At 42.4% G+C, this 26,900-nt stretch overlaps 1 protein-coding gene across 1 annotated transcript in view; it reads left to right on the top strand.

Annotated features, from left to right (window-relative positions):
- Positions 1-26,900, top strand: part of AMPH (amphiphysin) — a 169,325-nt gene that overhangs the window by 55,209 nt on the left and 87,216 nt on the right. Inside the window, exon 2 of the mRNA XM_077811013.1 lies at positions 22,296-22,376. Within this exon, the coding sequence (XP_077667139.1) occupies positions 22,296-22,376 (81 nt within the window). The remainder of the gene's footprint in view (positions 1-22,295; positions 22,377-26,900) is intronic.

The following is a 26,900-nucleotide window of genomic DNA, read 5'->3' on the forward strand; positions in this document are numbered from 1 at the left end:
TCCAACCCCCGCCCTCTACCCCGTCTCCCTTCAACAAGGCAACACGAGCCATATCGTCCTGACAAGATTCCAACCCTTTCTCTATCACTCGCTTCACTGTCTTGTCCCTCAAGTACAAATATTCTATGAAAACATTGTCTATTACTAAAACTACAGTTTTTGCTCTAATTTTTTTTATGTTGTTGCCACAGGTATGAAAATAGAATCTTTCTTAACAGTTAATCCACTTATTCCCTGCCTGAAGTCACAATCCTCCCTGTAACATTGTAATAATTTCTCCAATATCCAGAAGGTTATGATCTCAGGTGAAGAGTAAGCAGCAAGAGCACAAACTCTTGAGAAAAGGCAATACTCTTGACACAAATATTCTTAGTAACAGGTAATGTGAAGAGTTGAACCGCAAGAAATATATATTAATGGAGCTGTTTCAATTGCCTTTGTTGTTTCCTCGATGTGTCATTTGACCTTCAAAATTGTTCAGTGTTTGGAATTTATTAAAGTAATAAAGTAGTGAAAGTGAATTCTGATGAAACTTTGAGAAGACTAATCCTTTCCCAGAAATAAAAAAATATTTCTTTGTGTAATACAAGTTTGCTACTGTAATTACTGCTTCATAGGCACTATGCCTCAAGATGCTTGTGGATAGCCATGAAAATATTCCAACACACAATCTCATTATAAATCAACAAACATTCATAGGGATCAGTATATTTTTTTGAGAATGCTCTGAGAAATCTCACAAGCGCAGATCCTCAAAGATATTTAGGCGTTTAGCTGTTGTTAAAATCAATGGGAGTTAGATGCCTAAATGCCTTTGGAGATCTGGGCCTGTGATTTCAAAGATTTCTTATATATTTAAGTCAATGGATTTAAATCAATTATATGCTTAAATCAATGGATGTGCTCCATCTAATTTTTCACTCTGATTGGGATATTTACCCCAGGCTATCTGAAAGGCTGTACTAATTTGCGATCTCATTCAGCGGTGACTGATAGCATGCAAGGTGGTACTTCAGATAGTGTTACTCTGAAAAAAAGGTTTGGTAAATTCCCAGACGTGAAAGGAAACTCATTACCTGATACTACTTCATAGATAAGTCACAGTGAGTGAGAAAGTGATGTTATGCAGCATGAGGAGTCGGAGATGTAACGTAGGGAAAGCATCAAATTTCAGTACATTTGAAATGTGTATCCCAGACTAGTAAACAAAATGGTCATCTGTTCTCTCTCCGAAATCAAGGTGCCCTGGCTGGAACAAATCTGTGTGTGGTGGAAGATTGTGCTGGCATGGCGTACAGCTAACTGTTGAGTGTAGAGCTAGGCCCCAAACCATGCTGTACACTCTTGCCTTCATTTTCACAATGTCCCTACGTCCATTATGTACCTTAGCTATATATGTGGAAGGTGCCAGGAATGATTACCCTAAATCTCCAAAGCACAACTCTGTCCTTGGCTGAGATTTTCCATCACCACTGGGCACAAGACAACGTTTTGTTGAAACAGAATAAATATATTCTGGATCCAATACTGTATCTTTCCTAATAGCTTCAGCTAATGTCTCTAGAGAAGTGGGAGTCTCTTCTAAAAATGGGACAGTCGGATTGGAGGTGACAACCAGACCAGGTTGTACTGATAGACCATGAAAATTAGTGGCCAATTCTGTAGATACTGTGACAAAGTTCCTGTTCTACCTTGGTGGGTCTTGTGCTTATTGGTGTATTTGCTCACCTTGGAGCTTCACGGCAGCTCTCAGCTTGGCTGTTTTTCTGAACCCATAGTCCAGGTCGACTCCTCCTGTGTCTCTCTTTGAACCACGGCATACTTCTGCTCTCTCGGGAGGAGTTTCCTGCTGAGGTAGAGGATTGGGTGTTCTTCATCTCTGACCATCTGCGATAGGACAGCTCCCAATCCTACTTCAGATGCATCTGTTTGTAAAATGAATTCTTTTTTAAAGTCTGGGGCTATAAGCACGGGGTTACTGTAGAGGGCTGTCTGTAGATCCATGAATGCTTTCTCTGCGGCATCTGTCCACTTCACCATGTCTGGACCCCGGGCTTTTATCCAATCTGTCAGGGGACTCGCTCTGGTAGCAAAATGGGGAATAAATAGTCGGTAGTACCCCACCACACCCAGGAATGCCTGGACTTGCTTTTTCTGATTCGGCTGGGGCCAATTTTGGATAGCCTCTAGTTTATTTAGTTGGGGCTTGACCATACCCCTTCCTAACAATGTAGCCAGGGTATTTAGCCTCGTCTAACCCTATAGCACACTTGGCTGGGTTGGCAGTGAGGCCAGCCTGTCTTAGCGTGTCCAGAACTGCTTCCACCTTTCCTGAGTGGGTTTCCCAGTCGGGGGTGTGAATAATCACATCATCCAGGTATGTCGCTGCATAACTGGTATGGGGTCGTAGGAGCTTGTCCATAAGACTCTGGAAGGTGGCAGGTGCCCCATGCAGTCCAAAAGGAAGAACAATATATTGAAACAGACCCTCTGATGTAGAGAATGCCGTCTTTTCTTTTGCACCTTTGGCAAGGGGAATCTGCCAGTATCCCTTTGTTAAATCAAGGGTGGTCAAAAATCGGGCATTGCCCAGGCGGTCAACTAACTCATCGATATGGGGTATGCATTGAATTTGGATATCTCATTCAGCCTGTGAAAGTCATTACAAAACCTAGTGGTGCCATCGGGTTTGGGCACCAACACAATCGGGCTTGACCACTGACTGTGCGGCTCTTCGATGACTCCCAGCTCCAACATCCTTTTTACCTCTGCCTTGATCTCCTCCCTTTTTGCTGCTGGGACCCGATAGGGCCTTAAAGTTACCTTTGCCCCAACGTCTGTGATAATCTGGTGATGTGCTTCGGTGGTCCGGCCTGGTTTGGTTGAAAACATGTCCTGGTATCGGTTGATCATCTCAGTTACCTCCTTCTTTTGCTTTTGTGTCAGATCAGTGGATATCCTGATCTGCTTCTGCATATTATTTCCCTGGATCGGGGTCTCTGGGGCCACTACACACGCCTCTCGTTGGTGCCAAGGCTTTAAGAGGTTAATGTGAAAAATTTGTTCTTATTTCTGGCGTCCTGGCTGCCGCACCTTGTAGGTTACTTCCCCCATGGGTTCAACCACCTCATAGGACCCCTGCCATTGGGCCAAAAGCTTGCTTTCTGCCATGGGTACCAACACCATCACCTGATCCCCTGGTTGGAACTGTCAGACTTTTGCCTGGCGATTGTAATGCGTTCGCTGGGCCTCCTGCGCCTTTTCCAAATGTTCCCGTACAATAGGGGTGACCTGGGCTATCCGTTCTCGCATCTGCAACACATGGTCAATTATATTTCTCCCCTCACTGGGTTCCTCTTCCCAGATTTCTTTTGCAATATCTAATATGCCACGGGGGTGGAGTCCGTATAATAATTCAAAGGGGGAAAACCCAGTTGAGGCCTGAGGTACCTCCTGGATTGCAAACATAAGGTAGGGTAGTAGGGTGTCCCAATCCTTCCCATCCCGACTTACCACTTTCCTTATCATTGCCTTGAGGGTTCAGTTAAACCTTTCTACCAGCCTATTGGATTGCGGATGATAGACTGAAGTTCTCAGGGTATGTATATGGAGCAGCGTACAGAGGTCCTTCATTAGCTTCGACATAAATGGGGTACCTTGGTCTGTTAATATGTCCTTTGGTAGCCCCACTCGGGAAAAGATCCCCACCAACTCTTTAGCTATCGTTTTAGAGGCCGTGTTCCACAGGGGGACGGCTTCTGGGTAGTGAGTAGCATAATCCAGAACGACAAGTATATATTGGTGGCCCCGGGCTGTCTTCTCCAGGGGTCCCAGTAGATCCATGGCTATTCGCTCGAAGGGGACCTCTATGATGGGAAGGGGTACTAAAGGTGCCCTCAAGTGGGGACAGGAACTGTGCAGCTGACACTCCGGGCAGGACGCACAATACCTCCGCACTTCTTCATGTACTCCGGGCCAGAAGAATTGTCGCAGGATCCGTGCCAGGGTCTTCTCTACCCCCAAATGCCCCCCAAAAAAGATGACTATGGGCCAGACTTAATACAGCATTCTGGTGTTTTTGAGCTATTAGGATCTGCTGTACCTTCTGCCCCTGTACTGGTGCAACCCGGTATAAGAGATTCTTCTTCATTATGAAGTAGGGTCCTGGTCCCTGGGTTTTCCCTTCCACAGGGACCCCACCTATTTTGGTCACCTCCTTCCTAGTGTTGTCGTACCTTGAGTCTTCAGCCTGGTCCCATTCAAAATTTCCTCTCTCGGGGCTAATCTGCCCGAGATCTAGGGGGCCGGTCTCTGTTGCCTCTACTGGTTCAGAGGCGTTAGGTGTGGGTCAGACTCGGGTGCTTCTCCCTCCTGGGTGGCCTCCTTTTCAGCTGCTTGGGTCCGCCTACCTACGAGAGCAACCCTCTGGCTTTGGATCAGTATTTGGGTTCCCAAGGCCATAGCTGCCCTTCTTTCCCTTTTCGTCTTTCTACACTGTCTGGGAATGGAGAACAAATCTGGAGAAATTTCAGAGACGGTTGGGGGTTGACAGTCTACTGTGGATGCCGCACTACTTTCAAGGCTTCCCCCTTTCTCCAATGCCCCTACCGGGAGTAAGTCTCCAAACCCTGGGAAGTCCCTCCCTAGGAGCAATGGGTATGGGAGTATAGGGACTACACCTGCTGCTACCTCAGTAGTGTTCCCCTGAATCTCGATTTTTACTGGGATGGTGGGGTAATAACCAACTGTCCCATGGACGCATGTTATCCCCGTACGCTTAGCCCACAGCAGCTGACTACGCTTCACGAGCTTCCCCGAGACAAGTGTGATAGCACTCCCCAAATCAACCTGTGGTCTCTACCCCATTTAGCTTCACTGGTCTGGTGTACATATGTGGGGTTAGTGAGACCCCCACAAGGTGGATTAGGGAGCATGGGTCTGGCCAGTTTCCCACAACATAGCCTGGTCTTGAGCAGCCTGGTCCATCAGCAGGTGATTAGTCTCTTGCTGCAGCCGCACTGTCTCCTGTTGGGCAGCTGCCTGGACACGAGTAGCCTCCTGCTGGGCAGCTGTGCCCGCACTACCTCCTCCATTGTGTTGAAAAAAAATAAAAAAAGACCCTCTTCCCTTTTTTTTTTTTCCCTTCCAAACACCCTCCTTCTTCCGGCGTGCTGTGGACACCAGATCCCACAGCTGACACCAGTTGGGACAAAGTTCCTGTTCTACCTTGGTGGGTCTTGTGCTTATTTGCTCACCTTGGAACTTCACGGCAGCCCTCAGCTTGTCCGTTTTTCTGAACCCACAGTCCAGGTCGATGACCCCTGTGTCTGATCAGGAGTTGGGAGGATTTGGGGGGAACCCGGGCCCACCTTCTACTCCGGGTTCCAGCCCAGGGCCCTGTGGAATGCAGCTGTCTAGAGTGCCTCCTGGAACAGCTATGTGACAGCTACAACTCCCTGGGCTACTTCCCCATGGCCTCCTCCCAAACCCTTCTTTATCCTCACCACAGGACCTTTCCCGTGGTGTCTGATAATGCTTGTACACCTCAGTCCTCCAACAGTCCACGTTCTCACTCTCAGCTCCTAGTGCCTCTTGCTCCCAGCTCCTCACATACACACCACAAACTGAAGTGAGCTCCTTTTTAAAACCCAGGTGCCCTGATTAGCCCTAATATATCTGCCTTCTATTACTCTCCTATAGCCAGCTGGCCTGGAGGGAGAAGGAGGGAGAGAGCTGCTGCTCCCGCTGCTGCTACTGCTGCTACTGCTGCTGTTAGGCCCTGGGCTCTCCCTGCTGCTGTTATTGTTCCAGCTACTCCCCTGGCTGGGCCAGACACCACACCCTCCTTCTCTGCTACCTAGTTGCTGGCCGGCTGCTGGACCCCCCAACCCTCCGGTGCAGTGGGCAGGCTTTGCCCACCCACTTCCTGGATCCCAATAGGATTACTCTCCTATAGCCATCTGACCCAACCCAGTCACAATACACAGCAGCTAATGAGGGGCATCTGGTTGGGTCCAAGAATACTGATCTCTGATCTGATAATATTAAAATCTGAGCACTCCCCCAAATGCTTGCAGACAGTCTTATAGAGAACTATCTTGGGAAATGGAAAAGCCACCTTCAGTTAGAGCTAATAAAAAAATGATTTTTTTGCCAATTTTCATAGAAATTTTGACCTTCCTGAAATTTTCTGACCAGTTCTACCACCAGACTACCATAGCTCACCTTCTCTAGCAACTGAATAACATGAATACCATCCTAACAACCTCCAGCTCTTACACGATTGGAAATGTCCTAAAGATGAATATGATGTTATTGAATGCTGACTACCAACTTCAAGTATGCGGTGTTGTTCTAGCTGGGTTGGTCCCAACTTCATGTAAATTCTAAGAAGGAAACCACATATTCAAATTCTCTTCTTGTAAGTGCCAAACCCAAGGTACCTTGGACATAAATTAGATCAGGTTGGTGGACTTGCCTAAAACTAAGGGAAAGGGTTTGGCTGTTAAGAACCAGATGCCACATTGTGGATTTAAGCCAGATATATGTTAAAAAGCACCATTACTTCAGATCTAAAGATTGGTTTACTTACAGATTGCTTAGTCCACTAAAACTGTTATCAGCTGAACTGCAGAAAGTAACATGAAGGTGCAAAATAGATATTGTGATTCAGTAGAGACTGATATGATCAACAATGGAGTTTTAAATTCAAGGTCCATCATCATTAAAGTATTCTTTAGTTTTGACTAGTGATTTAAAAAAAGAGACCAGGTGAAACAGTTTCATTTGTCTCTGTCAAGGTTCCTCCCCCACTCTGAACTCTAGGGTACAGATGTGGGGACCTGCATGAAAAACCTCCTAAGCTTATCTTTACTAGCTTAGGTCAAAACTTCCCCAAGGTACAAAATATTCCACCCTTTGTCCTTGGATTGGCCGCTACCACCACCAAACTAATACTGGTTACTGGGGAAGAGCTGTTTGGACGCGTCTTTCCCCCAAAATACTTCCCAAAACCTTGCACCCCACTTCCTGGACAAGGTTTGGTAAAAAGCCTCACCAATTTGCCTAGGTGACTACAGACCCAGACCCTTGGATCTTAAGAACAATGAACAATCCTCCCAGCACTTGCACCCCCCCTTTCCTGGGAAATGTTGGATAAAAAGCCTCACCAATTTGCATAGGTGACCACAGACCCAAACCCTTGGATCTGAGAACAATGAAAAAGCATTCAGTTTTCTTACAAGAAGGCTTTTAATAAAAATAGAAGTAAATAGAAATAAAGAAATCCCCCCTGTAAAATCAGGATGGTAGATATCTTACAGGGTAATTAGATTCAAAAACATAGAGAACCCCTCTAGGCAAAACCTTAAGTTACAAAAAAGATACACAGACAGAAATAGTTATTCTATTCAGCACAATTCTTTTCTCAGCCATTTAAAGAAATCATAATCTAACACATACCTAGCTAGATTACTTACTAAAAGTTCTAAGACTCCATTCCTGGTCTATCCCCGGCAGAAACCAGCATATAGACAGACACACAGACCCTTTGTTTCTCTCCCTCCTCCCAGCTTTTGAAAGTATCTTGTCTCCTCATTGGTCATTTTGGTCAGGTGCCAGCGAGGTTACCTTTAGCTTCTTAACCCTTTACAGGTGAGAGGAGCTTTCCCCTGGCCAGGAGGAATTTCAAAGGGGTTTACCCTTCCCTTTATATTTATGACAGTCTCCCAACTGAGATAAGGAAACCTCTTATGCTTGGTACATTGAAGTTTTTAACTCGGAGATAAAATTTGGAAATGACTGAGTTCTTTCCCCCTCCCCCCCCGAATAGAATTTGAATGTCTAATTAAGAGAGTGAAACTATGCCAGCCACAATTAAATTAAGGCTTTATAATTGGTGTTCTGTTCTTGGCACAAGAGAAACTTGATTCATTTTGAGATAACATCTTTCCAGTCAGGTACTGCTACTGTGAACCACAGGAAGATAAACTGTACTAAGTTAATTGTAGTATGATAAACTTAAGGGTTCTTACTGTGGAGGAGACACAATATTTCAGTCTGCTAATTTTTTCCTCACGGTACACTGCTATAAAAAAAGAAACTTTGTACTAGGTTTCATTTCAGTTATGAAATTATTAGTCCTAGACCCATGCAACTGAGAGCTGGACAAGTTTTATAAAGATCATATACTCCATCCTCCTGCCAATGTTCCTATGGTCTTTGACGGAGACTTTGGCAGTAGTGTCTCTTCCACAGAATGCTCTGTCCAAAGCAATGGAAATGTGCTACTAAGACTGTGCAGAGTAGCTGGGTTAGGTTATTAGTTTTTTGTTCTTGGTTTTGGTCAGTATCAAGTGGGAAAATATTGAATTTTTGGATAAAAGAACTATATGTTGTGCTGGGTGGATTTAAACATCAGTGTGGTGAGACTACATATACTGCTGATCTAAACAGTCTTTCAGTAGGCACGCTAATGGGAAACATCCAAGTCACTTTTCAGCCAAATGAGCAAATATCAGGCGGGAGTGAGATCGTTTGTTTGGATATTCATTAATTCACAAGAGTGGTCTTGTGATTTGTTTGGGATGCAGTGAAAGGCATAGAAATGCATTTGGTTATGCTGTTACTATGTGGTTGGGCAGTTACGTTTGAGATATCACAGCATGCTCTTGTTCAGTCAAAAAGGATCGAATAAGTCTTTGTATGAAGTGGCAGGACCTACAGGTGCAGAAACAGCTGTAGCAAAAGAAAGCAGGGTAGGCAGCTTCTCCAGTTCCTTGAGATGCCTCTATGACTCCTCATCCTCCTCTCTCTTCTATTCAGCTCTCTCTTCCTAATGTGTGCATTCTGAACATGGCAGATATCAGGACCCTGAAGCCCTTCTGTGACTTTTTTATACCTATCTCTTCCTTCCTAAATCTCATGATGGCTTCTCTGCACTAGCTTTCCCCCAACCTGCACAGGGTTCTTCCTCTCTCACATCTTTTCTTGGCTCTCCGCTACCTACAACACCTTGATATTCTTCATTTTGGTTGACGTCCTCCTCCTAATCACATCCCTGTGAGACTCCTCAGCTGTATTCCATTCCAGCACCTCCTCCTTTGGATGGGTGCTCTGCTCTGCCTTTCACAGGCAAGTCAGACACAACTGGCTGGGGAACATTGATTAGGTAAGCAGTTTGAAAAAATTGTGTTCCTTATGCTACTTTTCAGAGTAAACCGGAACTCTTTGAAGCCATCCAGGGTTTACAATGCAGTCTTAACATTTTGTTGTAGACAGCACCCTTCTGCATACTCACAGCACTCATGTGGTAAGTATTTGATGAAACATTAGTAGATGAGAGGGGAGTACTATTTTAAATGCTGTAAAAGGAATGCTGCGGAAAAGGACCTAGGGTTGACAGTGGACGAGAAGCTGGATATGAGTCAGCAGTGTGCCCTTGTTGCCAAGAAGGCCAATGGCATTTTGGGATATATAAGTAGGGGCATAGCGAGCAGATCGAGGGACGTGATCGTCCCCCTCTATTCAACATTGGTGAGGCCTCATCTGGAGTACTGTGTCCAGTTTTGGGCCCCACACTACAAGAAGGATGTGGATAAATTGGAGAGAGTCCAGCGAAGGGCAACAAAAATGATTAGGGGTCTGGAACACATGACTTATGAGGAGAGGCTGAGGGAACTGGGATTGTTTAATCTGCAGAAGAGAAGAATGAGGGGGGATTTGATTGCTGCTTTCAACTACCTGAGAGGTGGTTCCAGAGAGGATGGTTCTAGACTATTCTCAGCGGTAGAAGAGGACAGGACAAGGAGTAATGGTCTCAAGTTGCAGTGGGGGAGATTTAGGTTGGATATTAGGAAAAACTTTTTCACTAGGAGGGTGGTGAAACACTGGAATGCGTTACCTAGGGAGGTGGTAGAATCTCCTTCCTTAGAAGTTTTTAAGGTCAGGCTTGACAAAGCCTTGGCTGGGATGATTTAATTGGGGATTGGTCCTGCTTTGAGCAGGGGGTTGGACTAGATGACCTCCTGAGGTCCCTTCCAACCCTGATATTCTATGATTCTATGATTCTATGAAAAGGCACAGAGGGGCAGCCATCAGAAAGACAGTGAACAGAAAAAGTTGCTGGGGAGACACTGCTACTACTGTATATATCCCTGCCCTCTCACCTGGAAACCAGGTCTGAGGCTCATCCCCTTCCCGATTCTCCTTGAATTCCTGCTGACCAGCTAAGCTGTCCTGCTGGATCTCTTACAATCACATTAGCAGGTGGCTGCCATCCTGTATAATCCAGTTAGATTTTACGAGGGTGTCTATTTACACAGGACCAGGTGTTAACCCCCTGTTTGCATATGTGTTTTGGGGTCTATCCATCACAGCCCAACAATACACTGTTGTGTTAAACAAGTGACTACTGTCCTTAAACGCATCTTTAACTTAAAAAAAAAAAAATCCGTAACCACCTCTCAAATAAACCTTTGAAAATACCAACAGGTATTGATTGTCATTATCATCAAAAATTAATCAGGCTCAAGTCCGTCTTCCAAAGTGTTCTGAATCCATACTGCTGCTCTACTCTCGTACAAAAATGACGTCGATAATTTCGTATACCAATCAATCACTAGCCAAGAAAGCTTGTGCCTTACTTTTTGTGTGTTGTTGATGACATTTGTTCAGTGTTGCTCCCTAGTGAATCCTTATGTCATCTGCAGAATGATGTATAAATGTGTTTTGTAATTCCTATAAAAGGTTATCATAGTCATTAGTTTTCCCATGGCATAATTTGCACATTTTGTCATTTAGGCTGTGTACAAAGCTCACATTTTCAGTGCTTATTTTGATTAATAGAACAGTTCTACATCACAGTATTTTATGCTTGTATGAATAGTATAGAAGTGCTGTTCTTGTTTGTTAACTAACTGTTCCCATGGCCCTTTATGATACACAGAACACTAACAAAGGGTGGCATAAAATTAACAGTAGAAATGCAGCCTTCAGTAAAGTAAGTCTTCAGGCTTCCTGACTCAGGAGAATGGATCAGCCAATTGGTTTACGTTTGTACAGAGCCTTTTATCCTGGAGCTTCCCATGGTACTCTGCAAATTATGTTCATATAACACCATTGAAATGCAGATACCTCTGCAGTGAAATATGCAGGAGCATAACTGCTTCCTGGATGGCCACTGAAGTGTTTGGTGTCCTAAAGCTCAGAGGAGCCCAGCATGAACTGCTGTTGTTTATCAAAAGAAGTCAGGTTTTCTCTACAGCATTAATTCAGTAAACTTGGTGCTGTGGTAGAAGGAATCTTTAGCTAAAAGTCAAACAAAATTGTACTGGAAGCCTTGGGCTCAGTGTAAACAGGTCAGTTAAGATAGGTTATTGGGAGTGTTCCTTAGAGCAGTGGCTCCCAACCTTTCCAGACTACTGTACCCCTTTCAGGAGTCTGATTTGTCTTGTGTACCCCCAAGTTTCACCTCACTTAAAAACTAGTTGCTTACAAAATCAGACATAAAAATACACAAGTGTCACAGCACACTATTACTGAAAAATGGTTTACTTTCTCATTTTTATCATGTAATTATAAAATAAATCAATTGGAATATAAATGTTGTACTTAGCAGTATAAATAAGTCGTTTTCTATATGAAACTTTAGTTTGTACTGACTTTGCTGGTGCTTTTTATGTAGCCCATTGTAAAACTAGGCAAATATCTAGACGAGTTGATGTATCCCGTGGAAGACCTCTGTGAGCCCCCAGAGGTACACATACCCATGGTTGAGAACTACTGCCTTAGAACAATTTTTTGCTTTGCATGTATGATGTCTAGGAAGAGCGCATGTGCGGTTAGCTGCTTTTCTTAAATTTTCCATTTCTTTGTTTTATGTGACTGAGCAGGTGTAAATTTGTCAGCTTTGCTCCTCGGTGTCATCTTCTGAACATGTAATAATTTGTGTGTGTGTGTGAGGGGGCGGAAATCAGGAAAGTCTCCTGCACACTCTGGACTGGAGGGTTATTGCTTGTTCATTAGTGATACGGAGCAGGCTTTCCAGATTGGTTCTGTGCTTTACATGTCAATGGTTCTTCTTGATATTTGAAAAACAGTCCAGTGCATCATCGTTGCTGATTCAGCTACTCTGTTAGCAGGGTTGCTAAGTGCAGTCCTCAAGCATGCCTGAAGTAGCTCTATTATAGGAAGTCACTTGATAAAATATCAAGGGGACAAAGAGCAGTTATTTATCAGTGAAGAGGTTTGCTGCGATATTCTTCCAAGCCTTCCACAGCTCTTCTTTGATAAACACTGAAGTGTATGCTGTTGTTTTAAATGGTTTGACAGATGTTAGCTTTTCAGATGTTAGCTTTGAATAAATGACAAATGGATTTTTTCACAGCCATGGAGTATGAATTAATGAAAATTGAGGCCTGTGCAAACATTCTGCAGTCGTCAGCTGATGGCACTGCCAAAAAACAATGGCAACATAATAATATGGTCCAAGAATAACCTTGTGCTCTTGGAGGTGGTAGGAGTGAAGAAAACGAAGGATGAAATTCAGCCCTGGGATAATCAAACACAACTCCTATTCCAGGCAATGGAAGCTGTACCTGATGAAACCAGGCTATATTTATATAGTTGAAATGAAGATAAAATGATATTTGCATATGTGTGTATTTTTTCCTAATTAAATAATGAACATTTTAACTCATTTAGATATGTTTTGGGTACTAAGAGCCAGTTAATTAAGTTATTAACATTACATAAAACATGATGTAATGACCTCCTGGTTCAGCTATGAACTGGGATTGAATCAAACTCCAAAGGACAGGATTCTACCACTTAAGCTAAAAGGCTAAATTGATTAGCTAGAAGTAATAGCAGGCTGATACTCTCTTATGCTATCCAGCCAATAGACCAAAAATTTTAAATGATGGTGCCTCAATGTAGGCATTTAAATAAATGACTTGATTTCCTTTTGGTACGTAATTTGGAAAATATTGGCCTTGTTGATCTCTCTGTGTCTGTTTCCTTATGTATAACAAATAATACTCCCCATATCGGAGTACAGTTCAATAATGCTTTTAAAACGATTTGAGATATTTCAGTGGAAGTTGTTACAGAAATTTGAAGTATACCTATTTTTATATTTTATACTGCATAAGGCCCACAATAAACAATTGCAGGAAGAATTTAAGCAGATGTCTAAGGGACTGTTTTTATTAAATCTGTAGAGTAATGGTATAGTAATTGTTTTTAATCCTAACATATAAATGAAAGCAAAACAATCAGGAAACTTACATCTTCCTTTCTTTCCACGTTGAAGAATCATTATTGGCAAGGAATCAGGGCCAGGAGACGTAACAGACCTGGACAAAATTGTTCTTAGAATCATCATGCCAAAACATGACATTTTTCTGAAATTTGCCAAACAGAAAAGCAGACAATTGAAATAAGTGTCTTGTATATAGATATACCTTACATCTAGATACTGTAACATGGTTCACCAAAGCACATCACAAACTGCCTTGTCCTGTTCCCCTTTTCAGTAGGGATAACTGTGTGACAATCTTGTTGTAATATTTCTTTTGTGCTTGTTTACTGATGTATAGTTTTGTTGTAGTTGCCCCAAAGTCAATTGTCAGAAATCAGGATTTTCCTGTCATTTCAGTGGCTCTTTTGCATTCTGTTTTCTCTGTTTAGGGTTTCATTCAATGTCCATTGAAGTGAATGAGAGATGGTGGGCTTTGGATCTGGTTTTTTTTGCAGATTTCATGCTTGGATAGAACGTCTTCAAAGGCAACATTTATGCCTGGCTATAGCAGGCCACATTTGGCTTTAGTCTGATGCTTCTCAATACCACATGGGCACTGTGGATTATGCATAGCATTTTCTAGCTTGATTCTTTGTGGTTTTATGATACTGGGTCCTTTGTGCAGAATCCAATCACATGAAACCATTTCATCTCCATAGTCCTAAATAGCTATGTTTCAAGGTGTTCTGTTGGTCATCTGTTTAGAGTAGTCGTCTCCAACCTTTTTATGTACAAGATCACTTTTTGAATTTGAGTGCAACCCAGGATCTACCCCGCCCCATCCCTGAGGTCCCGCCTCACTCTCTCCATCCCCACTCCCTCCATCACTTGCTCTCCCCCACCATCACTCACTTTCATCAGGCTGGGGCAGGGGGTTGGGTGTGGGAGCAGGGTGTGGGCTCTGGGCTGAGGCCAAGGGTTTTCGAGTGTGGGAGGGGGCTCTGGGCTGGGCTGAGGCTGGGGGAGTGGGTTTGGATGCAGGAGGGGATGCGGGGTGTGGGGTCTGGGAGGGAGTTTGGAGGAGGGCACTCTGGGCTGGGGCAGAGTGTTGGGATGCAAGTGGGGGTATGGGGTTCTGGCTGTAGGAGGGGGCTCAGGGCTGAGGGTTGTGGTGTGGGAGGGGTGCAGGATCCCGCAGGGTGGCACTTACCTTGGACAGCTTCCAGTCGATGGCAGAGTGGGGCTAAGGCAGGGTCCCTGCCTGCCCCGGCTCCATGCCGCTCCTGGAAGTGGTCATCACACCCCTGCGGCCCCTTGGTGGAGGAGGGGACGTGGCTTCATGTTCTGCCCCTCTCTTCAGGCACTGCCCCCGCAGCTCCCATTGGCCACAGTTCCCCATTCCCGGCCAATGGGAGCTGTCAGGACGGTGCTTGCAATGCATGGAGATCCCTTGCCCCCCTGGGGCCTTAGGGGTGGGTTGGCTGCTTCCAGGAGCAGCGTGGGGCTAGGGAGCCTGCCTTAGCCCCACTGCGCCGCCAGACTTTTAGTGTCTGGAGATCACGATCGACTGTCAGAGGCTGCAGGATCGACCAGTCAATTGTGATCTACCGGTTGGTGTCCACTGATTTAGAGTTACTCTTAGGCTGCTTTGAAATTGAGTCATTCTGTGTTTTGTGTTTTCCTTCTGAGACATCACACATTAGTTTAGCAATGGGTACAACTGAACTACAGTCATATTTACTCAGGCATGAAAGTAAAATTGAAAACTTACAGGTATGGGGGCTGGCTCTGGCCCCCTGGAAGGGGCGGGGCCTCAGGCAGAAGGGGCTGGGCGATTTAAAGGGCCCTCCAGTGGCGATTTAAAGGACCCGGGCAGCAGCAGCCAGAGCCCCGGGCCCTTTTAAATTACCTTTCCCGGGGCAGCTTCTCCTTTTGCCCCACCTCCCCCCTCCACTGGCAGCCTGGGGGGTGCAAAAGGGGCAGCGACAATAAAGCGCTGCCATGGCAGCGCTTTAAATAGGGTCCTTTGCCATGGCAGCACTTTAAAGTAAGGCGGTAGGGGCTGGTACCGGCAGCCACTTTTTATCGGTATGCCGTAGCGGCTCATACCGCCTTACTTTCACCCCGTATTTACTTCAAACTCCTCCTCCTGCAGTTCCTTGCTTTTCTAATGAATAGGCATTCTTGAAAACATGTCCATTATAAGAAGCTCCTTTCCAAACCTGTTTTTCACATCGAAGAAATACTTTTACAGTTTTGTGATTATTTTCTGCAGTATTTGTGATACTTTGCACTTTAGTTTCTGTAAAATGGCTTCCATATGGTCTGTTTTGACCTTAACCGATTTCTGCCTATAACTGTATTCATGGAACTGCTCACAACCCAAAACTATTGCCAGAATTTCTTTTTCAATCTTAGAATTTCTTTTGTTCTTTTGTATTTTAGTCAGTGCTTGAAAGTGTATCCTATTGGAAATATGTTTTGTATCGGGACAGCCCCCAACCGATGTGAGTTTGCATCAACTAAGATCTTGGGTTGTAAATTTTGGTTGGGGTTTGAGTGCAAGAGAGGGTGGCTCTAAATTTCATAGACCTCTGTTGCTCGGGGAATCTAGAAGGGCAGTTGCTCAATCATATATCTATCAAAAGGTTGGTTGGAGATGCAGAATTTTACATTACTATATTGAGTTAAACATGACAAAGCCCTTGGCTTGCATCCAAAAATGAAAATAATCTTTCATTTTGAAGACTAGACGTGTCCTCTTTATAACTGTTTGCAAGCAACAGCATTCTCTTTTGATGGCCTTATTCAAATTGTCTAGGTCTATACAGATTGTTAAATTGTTTGGTTTTATTATGGTGACCATACTCCTAATCCAATCAGTTGGTGTCCGTTCACTCAATAACGTCTAGTTTTACTAGCTGATCAAATTCAGCATTTACTTTATTCTCAATACTAATGGGACTTTATGTGGCATGCTGATATCTATATTAATGAGTAGGACTGGTTGATTACTCGCAGTTAACTCACGTGATTAACTCAAAAAAATGAATCACGACTAAAAAAAGTTAATCACAATTAATCGCAGTTTTAATCGCACTGTTAAATAATAGAATACCAATTAAAATGTATTAAATATTTTGCATGTTTTTCTACAATTTCAAATATATTAATTTCAATTACAATACAGAGCACAGTGTACAATGATCACTTTATGTATTATTTTTGATTACACATATTTGCACTGTAAAAATTATAAACAAAAGAAATAGTATTTTTCAATTTACCTCATACAAGTACTGTAGTGCAATCTCTTTATTGTAAAAGTGCAACTTACAAACTTAGGGGGTTTTTTGTTACATAATTGCACTCAAAAAATAAAATGTGTAAAACTTTAGAGCCTACAAATCCACTCAGTCCTACTTCTTGTTCAGCCAATTGCTAAGAGAAACAAATTTGTTTACATTTACAGGAGATAATGCTGCCCTCTTCTTATTTACAATGTCAATAGAAGGGAAAACAGGCATTTGCATGGCACTTTTGCAGCCAACATTGCAAGGTATTTAGGTGCCAGATATGCTAAACATTCGTATGCCCCTTCATGCTTCAGCCACCATTCCAGAGGACATGCTTCCATGCTGATGACGCTCATTAAAAAAATATTGTATTTATTCAATTTGTGACTGCACTCCTTGGGGGAGAATTGTATGTCCCCTGCTCTATTTTACGTGCATTCTGCCATATATTTCATGTTTTAGCAGTCTTGGATGATGACCCAGCACATGTTGTTCATTTTAAGAACACTTTCACTGCAGATTTGAAAAATGCAAAGAAGGTACTAATGTGAGATTTCTACAGCATTCAACCCAAGGTTTAAAAATCTGAAGTGCCTTCCAAAATCTGAGATATGGAGCATGCTTTCAGAAGTCTTAAAAGAGCGACACGCTAATGCAGAAACTACAGAACCCAAAAGTCCAAAAAAAGAAATCAACCTTCTGCTGGTGGCATCTGACTCAGCGGATGAAAATGAACATGTATTGGTCCACACTACTTTGGATCATTATGGAGCAGAGCCTGTTATCAGCATGGACTCATGTCCTCTGAAATGGTGGTTGAATCATGAAGGGACATATGAATCTTTAGCCCATCTGGCATGTAATTATCTTGTGACGCCGGCTATGATAGTTCAATACGAATGCCTGTACTCACTTTCAGGTGACCTTGTAAATGAGAAATGGGCAGCATTATCTCCTGCAAATGTAAACAAACTTGTTTGTCTGAGCGCTTGGTTGAACAAGAAGTCAGACTGAGTGGACTTGTAGGCTCTACAGTTTTACATTGTTTTACATTTGAATGCAGTTATTTTTTGTACATAATTTTACATTTGTAAGTTCAACTTCCATGATAAAGAGATTGCACTACAGTACTTGTATTAGATGAATTGAAAAATACTATTTCTTTTGTTTTTTAGAGTGGAAATATTTTAAATCAAAAATAAAGTGAGCATTGTACACTTTGTATTGTTGTAATTGAAATCAATGTATTTGAAAATATAGAAAACATTGAAAAATATTTAAATGGTATTCTATTGTTTAACAGTGTGATTAATAACAATTAATTTTTTTAATATCTTGACAGTCCTATTAATGAGTTATATCCTGAACCTAGTCCATTAAACATCTCATCAAATATTTTAATAATTTCTTTTGCATCCTTGTTTTTACAAGTTGTATGCCTATTTGGTCATCTGCATGTGCAAATTGCTGTTAACCTGAGCAGAGCCTGGGACTTCCTTTTCCGCTGTTCCAAACTCTTTTAAGTGGTATCTGTCCTTATATGACATGCCTGCATGGTTTTACTTTTGCACCTTTGTGCCCCTTATAAAATTGAATATTCACTGATTATTTTGTATACTTTTTCTGAGATTACATTGCAAGTGCTAGTCTTTTTTTTTAAAAATCACTTTTTGCTCATTTATTACTGGTGTACACACCAATCTGTTTTAGACTCTTGCTTTGTTTTGTAAATGTACAAAGAGACTCAACTTAACACCTCTTGTTTCTGTAATATCATCATTTTCACCATCAATGCTGTATGCTCGTGAAAGTATTTTGCTTTTGTATTTCTTTGAAAGTTGTGCTTGGAGCTGAGCAGCACACTTAGAAAATGGTTGCTCTTATGCCTTGGATGACAGTGCACTCATGATTGCTTCCTGTATTTATTGCAAACTAACCTTTTATTCCCCATTTTTTTTAACATTCTGTCCTTGCTATACATTTTTAATTGGATGCACTTCATTTTTTTCACTGTTTGTTAACCTTTCATTTGGTAAACACAGTCTAAAGCAAATTTCGACTTTTCTTTATAAAGGCAAGTCAATTTCCTGCAATAACCTTGCTTTCACTTGGTTATTACTCATACCACAAGTAACTGAGTCTCTGTTTATTCTACCTGCTAACTTCATATTTGTATGACTTGGATATATTACTCTGGTCAGTAGTCCAAGCTGTGTAGAAAATGTGGCTTTCCCATGTGGCACTCTTTCATAGATCAAGATAGTCTTAAAAATTTTGAATTTTTTCCCTAACTTTGCAATCCCATACGTGGTTTCACTAAAATGTAGCTCTCTGGTACCTCTGGGTCTCCCATGCACCCTCTCCTATTTGTCTGCAATACCATTTATTTTCAGGAAAATATGCTAATCCTGAAGAAAGTGAGATAGGATAGATGGTCCAATGGTGAGGGCTCTAGCGTGGGACTCAGGAGATCCAATTTTGATTCTCTGTTCTGCTGCAGATTTTGTGTGACTTTGGGCAAGTCGTTAAGCATTCTATCCCTCAGCTCCCCATCTGTAAAATTAAGATAATTATACTTCCCCCATTCCCCACCTCACAGGCATGTGGTGAGGATATATACATGGTACGCCCACATCTTGAATACTGCGTACAGATGTGGTCTCCTCATCCCAAAAAAGATATACTGGCATTAGAAAAAGTTCAGCAAAGGGCAACTAAAATGATTAAGGGTTTGGAATGGGTCCAATACATGGTGAGTTTAAAGAGGCTAGGACTTTTCAGCTTGGAAAAGAGGAGACTAAGGGGGGAGATGATAGAGGTATATAAAAATCATGAGTGGTGTGGAGAAAGGGAATAAGGAAAAGTTATTTACTTGTTCCCATAATATAAGAACTAGGGGCCACCAAATGAAATTAATGGGCAGCAGGTTTAAAACAAATAAAAGGAAGTTCTTCACACAGCACACAGTCAACCTGTGGAACTCCTTGCCTGAGGAGGTTATGAAGGCTAGGACTATAACAGGGTTTAAAAGAGAACTGGATAAATTCATGGAGGTTAAGTCCATTAATGGCTATTAACCAGGATGGGTAAGGAATGGTGTTCCTAACCTCTGTTTGTCAGAGGGTGGAGATGGATGGCAGGAGAGACACTTGATCATTACCTGTTAGGTTCCCTCCCTCTGAGGCACCTGGCATTGGCCACTGTCAGCAGACAGGATACTGGGCTGAAAGGACCTTTGGTTTGATCCAGTATGGCCATTCTTATGTTCTGAAAGATTGAAGCACTCAGATACTACAGTAATGTGGGCTATATAATTATTTTTGGTAGCTAGCATGTGACTGCTTCTACACCTGATTCAAGTGGCTTCATTTGCTCCATCTTTGTCAAAGATTCAGTTTTCTTCTGTCAACGTGCATAAAGATGTGATGCACAGGAAGTTGGTGAGTGTTTGGTGAGGAAAGTTGACCAGTGACCAGTCACAACAGGCTAAAAAATACAACTGAGATTAACAGAAATCTAAAACGTGCTTAAGACCAGTAAACTACTAGCTTTTAAAATTATTTATCCTTACTCCTAACTCTTCAGTATCTGCCTATAGTGGATATGTCAGAAACTACCTTCAGTGCATTAACAATATCATAATCATCATTGTGTCACAGTTCAGGGCAGCTGCACCTGTATTCCCCTTCTGTGGTCCAATAAATGCATCTACTCTAGGCCCCTGGCTTGTCAGCTGTCACCTCTTTTGGGTGGAGACCTGGGCCTCCCTTCCCAAGGGTATTTGCAGGCTGCACAGTTCCCTGACTATACTGTGATATCCCCAGCAAAAGACAGACTGCCTAAGCAGGCCTGCTTCACTTCTCTCCTCAGAGATGGTACACAGCATGATTGCCACAGTTAGGTTATCACACAGCTCTATGTAAGCAAGCACATTTATTCTTAAAATGAAAGCATTCAGAGAAAACCTACTAACACAATACATGCATGCTAATAAGCTTACCACAGATCACCACAACTCCACAAGGTCTCCAGCCAGTGAACAGTCCTTCAAACTCTACCTAGGGGTTCTCCCTGTGGTCACAAGTTCATCACAGGTTCAGCTCAGAACAAGCACCATCAGCCTTATGGGCTCTCAGTATTTGAAAGTTCTTCCCTAAGGATTGGGGGATACACCCTCCATTGAACCAGAGGTCCTGTCTGTTTGCTGGATCAGAAGGAAGTCCCCAAGTCACTTTTAACTCAAGCTATTTAACCAAAATTCCCTTCTTTGTCTGTTGGTCCCCAAAAATCCAGTTTGAACCAGTATAGGTGAGATTCTCTTCAGGTGGTCGTAGCTCTCTGGAGGCTCTCTGTGTGAATTTGCTAACCACCCACCTAAACCGTTTACCTGACCAACCTCCACTTAGTTCCTGGGAGGCTGTGGTCCCCCGCTCCCATGGAAATACATACAATCCCTCAATAGTACATGGAACATTTGCATTTTTAATACAGTGAACTCCTAAAATACTTATTGAATTAAGTTTAAGGTTTGTCCAAGATATTGCAAGGTATTGGCATACAGTACATTCACCTTTATCATCATTACCAGCCGTGCTGCACTTCTGTTCTCCTTTACTGGCCCAGTTTTTGTGGCCTCTAACCAGTCCAAGGCATGATTAGTGGAAATTAGAGAGAAGATAATGAGTGGATCAGGTGCATAAAGTACTTGTTTTCCGCAGACTAGGAGATGTTGCTAATTCATTGTTTATATTTCTGCCCTGTCTCTGCCATTTGTGCTTGTCCCCTGGTGTAGGAAACTCTGGAAGATTTTTAGTGGCAGGGCCAACAGCTACACACCTCTGGTAAAATCTTGGCTTCACTGAAGTCAGTAAAGTTTTACCATTGGTTTCAATGGTGCCAGGATTTCACCCCTCGTATGTGTGTGTGTGTGTGTGTGTATAAATAAATAAATTAAATTGTAGAGAAATTCCACACTTTGGGGGAAAGAATTAAACTTTTGTTTGGAATATTAAAATAAGAGCTGAGGAGAGGGATTTTAATGATCGAGTGCATGTAGGTAGGCAAACAGATGAAAAGTATAGCAGAATTGCATGGTTTTCCAAATTATTATCACATGACTAGTCCTGCTACAAATCTCTTATATATAACACTCATAATAAAGTACGTTTGAATGAATGGGAGGACTAAATACCAATTCCAGTACAAGTTTAAAATAGTTATTTGTGATTTTCAGTTTTTCACTCTATATTTCTTGTTAAAAGCCATACAAATCAGGATCGTGTTAATAGCGTAACATAGGATGAGCCATAAGATGTAGAAAAGGTCTATGAATTTTGATCTTTGCTCCATCACACTCAGACTGAAGCTGATGTTTCCAGAAAATCTCTCTCTTTCTTTGAACCTTGGGGTTATTTCAGTGTCAGAAATATGTATTGCTTCATAAAAAGGGAGCAAGAACTCCACACATTCCATGTATGCACACTCTTCCTCCCACACACACACACAAAATGTTTCAGAGTTTTGTGTCTATAATCTTCCTTTATTTTTTGCAAAGGTAGTAGTATCATGTATGTACTTTGGAGACAGATTATACATTGTAGTGCGTACCACAGCTAAAAAGTAAAATGCCATTAAAACATAACAGCAGCTCTGGTGAGAACAGAGGCAGTTAAAGTCAAGATTTTGTTCTATTGTGACTCCAAATATTCTCCTTACTAGACATAATGCAATTCTTTTTTTTTTTCTTCTTTCCAATTTAGGTACTTCAAAAGCTAGGGAAAGCTGATGAAACAAAAGATGAACAATTTGAAGAATATATTCAAAACTTCAAACGACAAGAGGTCAGTTTCTTGTTTGGTTTGTGTAACACCAAAAAATTGGGGTGCATTTGAATTCATTGATTGTGATGAACATGCTTTCTGGCAACAGGTCAGACACATTGTGTGAAGATTTACAGTTAAAGGATTTCATCCAGCAGTCCTCATGTAAACAAAACTCAGTTCAAGTTTTGCTTGCAAAGGGGCCGCAGGATTGGGCCCAACATTTGTAATAAAGGGCCAAGTTCTGATTTCATGCAACACCATTCTGAAACTGCGGGCACTCTCTTGAACATAATATCATGTAACTCACTGGAGTGACTGTGGACGTACAACAGTATAACTGAAAACAGAATCTTACCCAAATTAATACTGCAAATGCAAAATTGTAGTTGTATTTTACAAAGGGGAGGCATTTCTTTGCTTGTTTTCTTAGTAGTTGTCAAAGTCTTAAGATGAACATGAACATTAGACTATAGTGTGTATTCTTCCTGCACTGCCCTATTGATGTATTAATAATAATAATAATTATTATTGTTAATATGTATTTCACAACAGCGCACAGGCACCCCAATCAAGATTGGAGCTTCATTGGGCTAGGTACTGTAGGTACACATATGATGAGATACTTTCTGTCCCAAAGACCTTATTATCTACTCTGCTTACAATGTACTCTAAATTCTAACCTCCATTACTCCTTGCTATACTGATCAGAGGTGACTAATTATATTGAATTCCATGGCACCTTTCTAGTGTGAATTAATACCCACTAAGAATTAGATGAATTCTACCAAGATTATTTCATTTGTTATGTAAAACAAGTATGAATCCAGGTCTCCAGAGGTTTAACCATAGTCTTTCTGTTCTTCCCTTTGCTTGCGGTTTAGCTCACATGTAAAGACATTCAAATAGTTCAGGCCCAAGAAGTTATTTCTCCATCTGTTGTTGAATGTACTTGGGATACAAAAGATCTGTTTTATTTATCTAAAATGTTTCACATGTAAGTGAAAATAACAAATTTATTTTTTTAAAAGTTCACCTGTATCAAGATGTTTTCTATAAAAACAGCCCCATTAGAAAAGAGCTAACATGGTGAAATGGTCACTTTAAATGAGAAGCCGCTAGGGACCGATTTGTATCTCCATCACCTCTGGTTGTTCATACCCTCTCTTACAATCCAGAAACTCACTCATGGGAGAGGTAACTAGGACTCGGGGAGCATCAGGATTGGTCCTCCACATTTTAGTATGGCACATGAGAATTGGCTTTGGGAGCGTGAGACTGTCTGTGTTTGTGATACCCTCCCTGAATCAGTCCCTACCCATGCCACTCACTGGTGTATCTCCCATACAGACACTGCTCATTCCTCCCCCCGCCTCACTTGCTCCAGACTGGCCAGCCCCAGTTGGGCTCTTGCTCAGTGTCCTTGCAATTAATGGAGAGGGGTGCAGAGAGCCACTGTGGCAAAGGATTTGCACTCCCCACTCCGTGAGGCCCAGGAGCAATTCAGGAATTGCTTGTCCAGGTGGATCTTCACTTCTCCATCCCAAGGCTCAAGGGACGGGAGACAGCAGCAGTCACTGTTCTGGGAGGGTGGTTCTTCACTCACCTTTCTGAGGCCTGGAGGGAGATGGAGATACCGTGAGCCATTGGGCCCAAAGCAGAGAGCAGACCTGGGAGCTGTTGGGCCATGCAAGGATCTTGTATTTTTCTCTTTTCCAAGATTTTTAACAGGGACCTTTACATTAACATGGGGCATTTTTCTACTTCCTCTTCTGCAGCTGCTTATTGTCGAGTGGGAAGCCATAATCATTTCTTGGTAATGTCAGTGCCATTTGCATGGCATCTAATTGTGATGTCAAAAAACAGAGGTATATGTTTTCTCTTTGGTGGAGCAAAGGTGGGAGGAATGAGGCCCTGTTAAGAAACAAAGTTCCTGTAAGATGTAATTTTTAGTCAAATGACTCTAGTAATAGAAGAAGAAATAAGAAGGAAGATGAAAGGAGTGGGGGGAATCTCCTATTTCAACAAAATTTTGTCTAAGATAATTTGTTTTTGAAGAATTTGCTGTAGTGGTATTTTCCTGCTGGAAGTCTTGCTGTGGGCAAACAAGGCTGATGATGCTACTTTTATTTATCTTCTCAGTCTTTGGTGGACAGACTGTAAATAATGAGCAGTCATGGGCACAGCAGAATCTAGATAGCACTAAATCAGGACATAACCATGACTTAGGGCAAGAGGTTGAACTGAGGGGGAAAGTATTACCATTCCTTTTCTAAACTCCACCCACAAAATAAGCCCTGCCCATGTGATGTTCCAAATTGACACCATTTTGAGTAGATAGTGCAGATGTTCAAAATCTGATCATGTATGCTCTCTGAGCTCGATTGGGCTCCTTGGGCTGCATTCCCCCTCAGTGGGGTTCAGATGTATCCATAGGCTCTGCTTGGTTCCTAGTGCTTGATTATGGAAAAACAAAAGCCTGTCCGTTTGCATAGGTCTTCATAATATGCCTTCTCTTGGTTTGTCCTTGCTTTGATCAACAGTGAAATAGTTGACAAAGTTCAGATATAAAATATTATCATTGTGCATCTGAATTAACACCCATTCTGATGAATGTAGCATTTCTCAGCTTTCAAAGCAACTCAACCAAACCTCCCAGTCAGAGAACATTTTAAGGGAAATTCCAAACTTTACTTAAAATCTCTGACTAGCAATTTGGCTCAATAATGCATCCATCTGATTCCCAGCTGTGCCCTAGGGCTGCATTTGAATTCTGGGGAGATTGTCCCTTCAGCTTTGCTTCCTCTTCTGGGGTGGATGCGGCCACCGATGCCTCTGCAGGCTTCAGTGAGTGAGCTAAATTGAGAAATGCCAGAGAATAAAAGAAAGGTCTGTTTCACTTTCTCCCTCTCTTATCAAGTGTCTCATTGGGGGATCTTGATGAGTTCTGTGAGCAGAATGCAGTCCATACCCCTACTTATCCAGGCAGGGTCATCTTCCCCACTCCCCATTCCCTAACAGGAAAGAACTGGCTACAGGGGCTAGCAACCACCCCGCCTCTATCTGTGTTAGAGCAGTGAAGCCAGATGGAAGATTGTGCCTGGGTTCCTATAGCCTACATTAGCAGCCATGCCTCTGATGGTCATTCCATCCTCCTCCTACCCATCCATTTTCCCCATAAATCATGGATGGACAGCACTGGACACAGCACCATTCTCCAATGCCCACTTTGTTTCCATGCTTCGACCTCCTCCAAGCAGCTGGCCAAGGAGTGAGAAGAGGGGCAGAAACCCAGATGTGGAAGAATAACAAGGCAGCAAGGGATCTCTTTTTGGCCCACCATTTATTTACTTCTAACCCTTAGCCCACATTTTATAAGGCCAGAATGTTCCTCAGTGCATATCAGTCCAAATTCAAAATAGCCACATTTACCTTCAGTAGTTACACTATCTCCTCTGATGGTTGAAGACCCAGTGGTTCTAACTAAGGAAGATGGTTAACTGAAAGAATGGCCTTCTCAATACACTGGCACTTCACAGGCAGCCAGTTCCAGAAAGACATCACCTCAGTTTCCTTTGTGGGCATGAAAACTCTCAGATGGCAACAGACCACCCCACCCTCTGGGAAAAAAAATTATGATCAGTTATGACACTCTAAGCTCCTGCACATGCTGTCACAAACTATGCTAACATTTCTTCCAGGATTGTGTTAGTGTTAATACTGACTTAAAGAAGAAGAAAAATCACTTCTATCTTTTTCTGGATAATTTTTCTTATCAGAACTCTGTACAGCGAGAGTTGAATCTAACCACAGAGTCATATGGTTTCTGGAATATGTTGGATTCATAATAAATACAGACACATGGTACCAGGGAAGTCAATCAAAGGTCTGGGATGAGAAAGAATATTATCTGGTACAAAGTCTTATTTCAGATGAATATTAACTGAAAATGGCCACAAAAGCCATAAACAGAAACAAAAATCCAATTACTATTGGAGCCTGTTAGGAATTCTGATCTCAGACACAGGCATGCTTCAGTGAACCAAGAGTGCATAGGAGACCTGTCCAGTATTATTTGTTGTTCCTTCCACATCTCACACTATCATATCCATTGGCAGAGACCACAGTCCCATTGTAAATTCTCCTCTCCGTCAACTGGTGAATGCGGCGAATCAGACATTTTTAAGGGATTCACTGATTAGCAAACCAGGCAGAGCGATCTTTAGGTCAGAGGCCAACTGGGGATAATGGAGGAAGGTTCATTTAGATCCCATTTCAATCCAGAAAATGGGTACCAGAGACAGAGCACAGCATCCACCAGCTGGAACATAGTGATCCACTGAGGTAGAAGCTACAGAGTACTATTTAAAGTAGAAAGGGGTGGCAGAGATTCCCTGCCTGACCCTCCACCTCTCTCAGGAACCCCACTTCCTCACACCAGCAGCCAGGAGGACTTTAATATGGGTGTATCAGAATATCCAAGCAAAAAGGCCAAGTGTCTGTTATCAGCATGCTCAAGAAAAGGAATCCCAACATTAAATACTT

The sequence above is a fragment of the Eretmochelys imbricata genome, chromosome 2 (genome assembly GCF_965152235.1).
Source record: "Eretmochelys imbricata isolate rEreImb1 chromosome 2, rEreImb1.hap1, whole genome shotgun sequence".
Lineage (NCBI taxonomy): Eukaryota > Metazoa > Chordata > Testudines > Cheloniidae > Eretmochelys > Eretmochelys imbricata.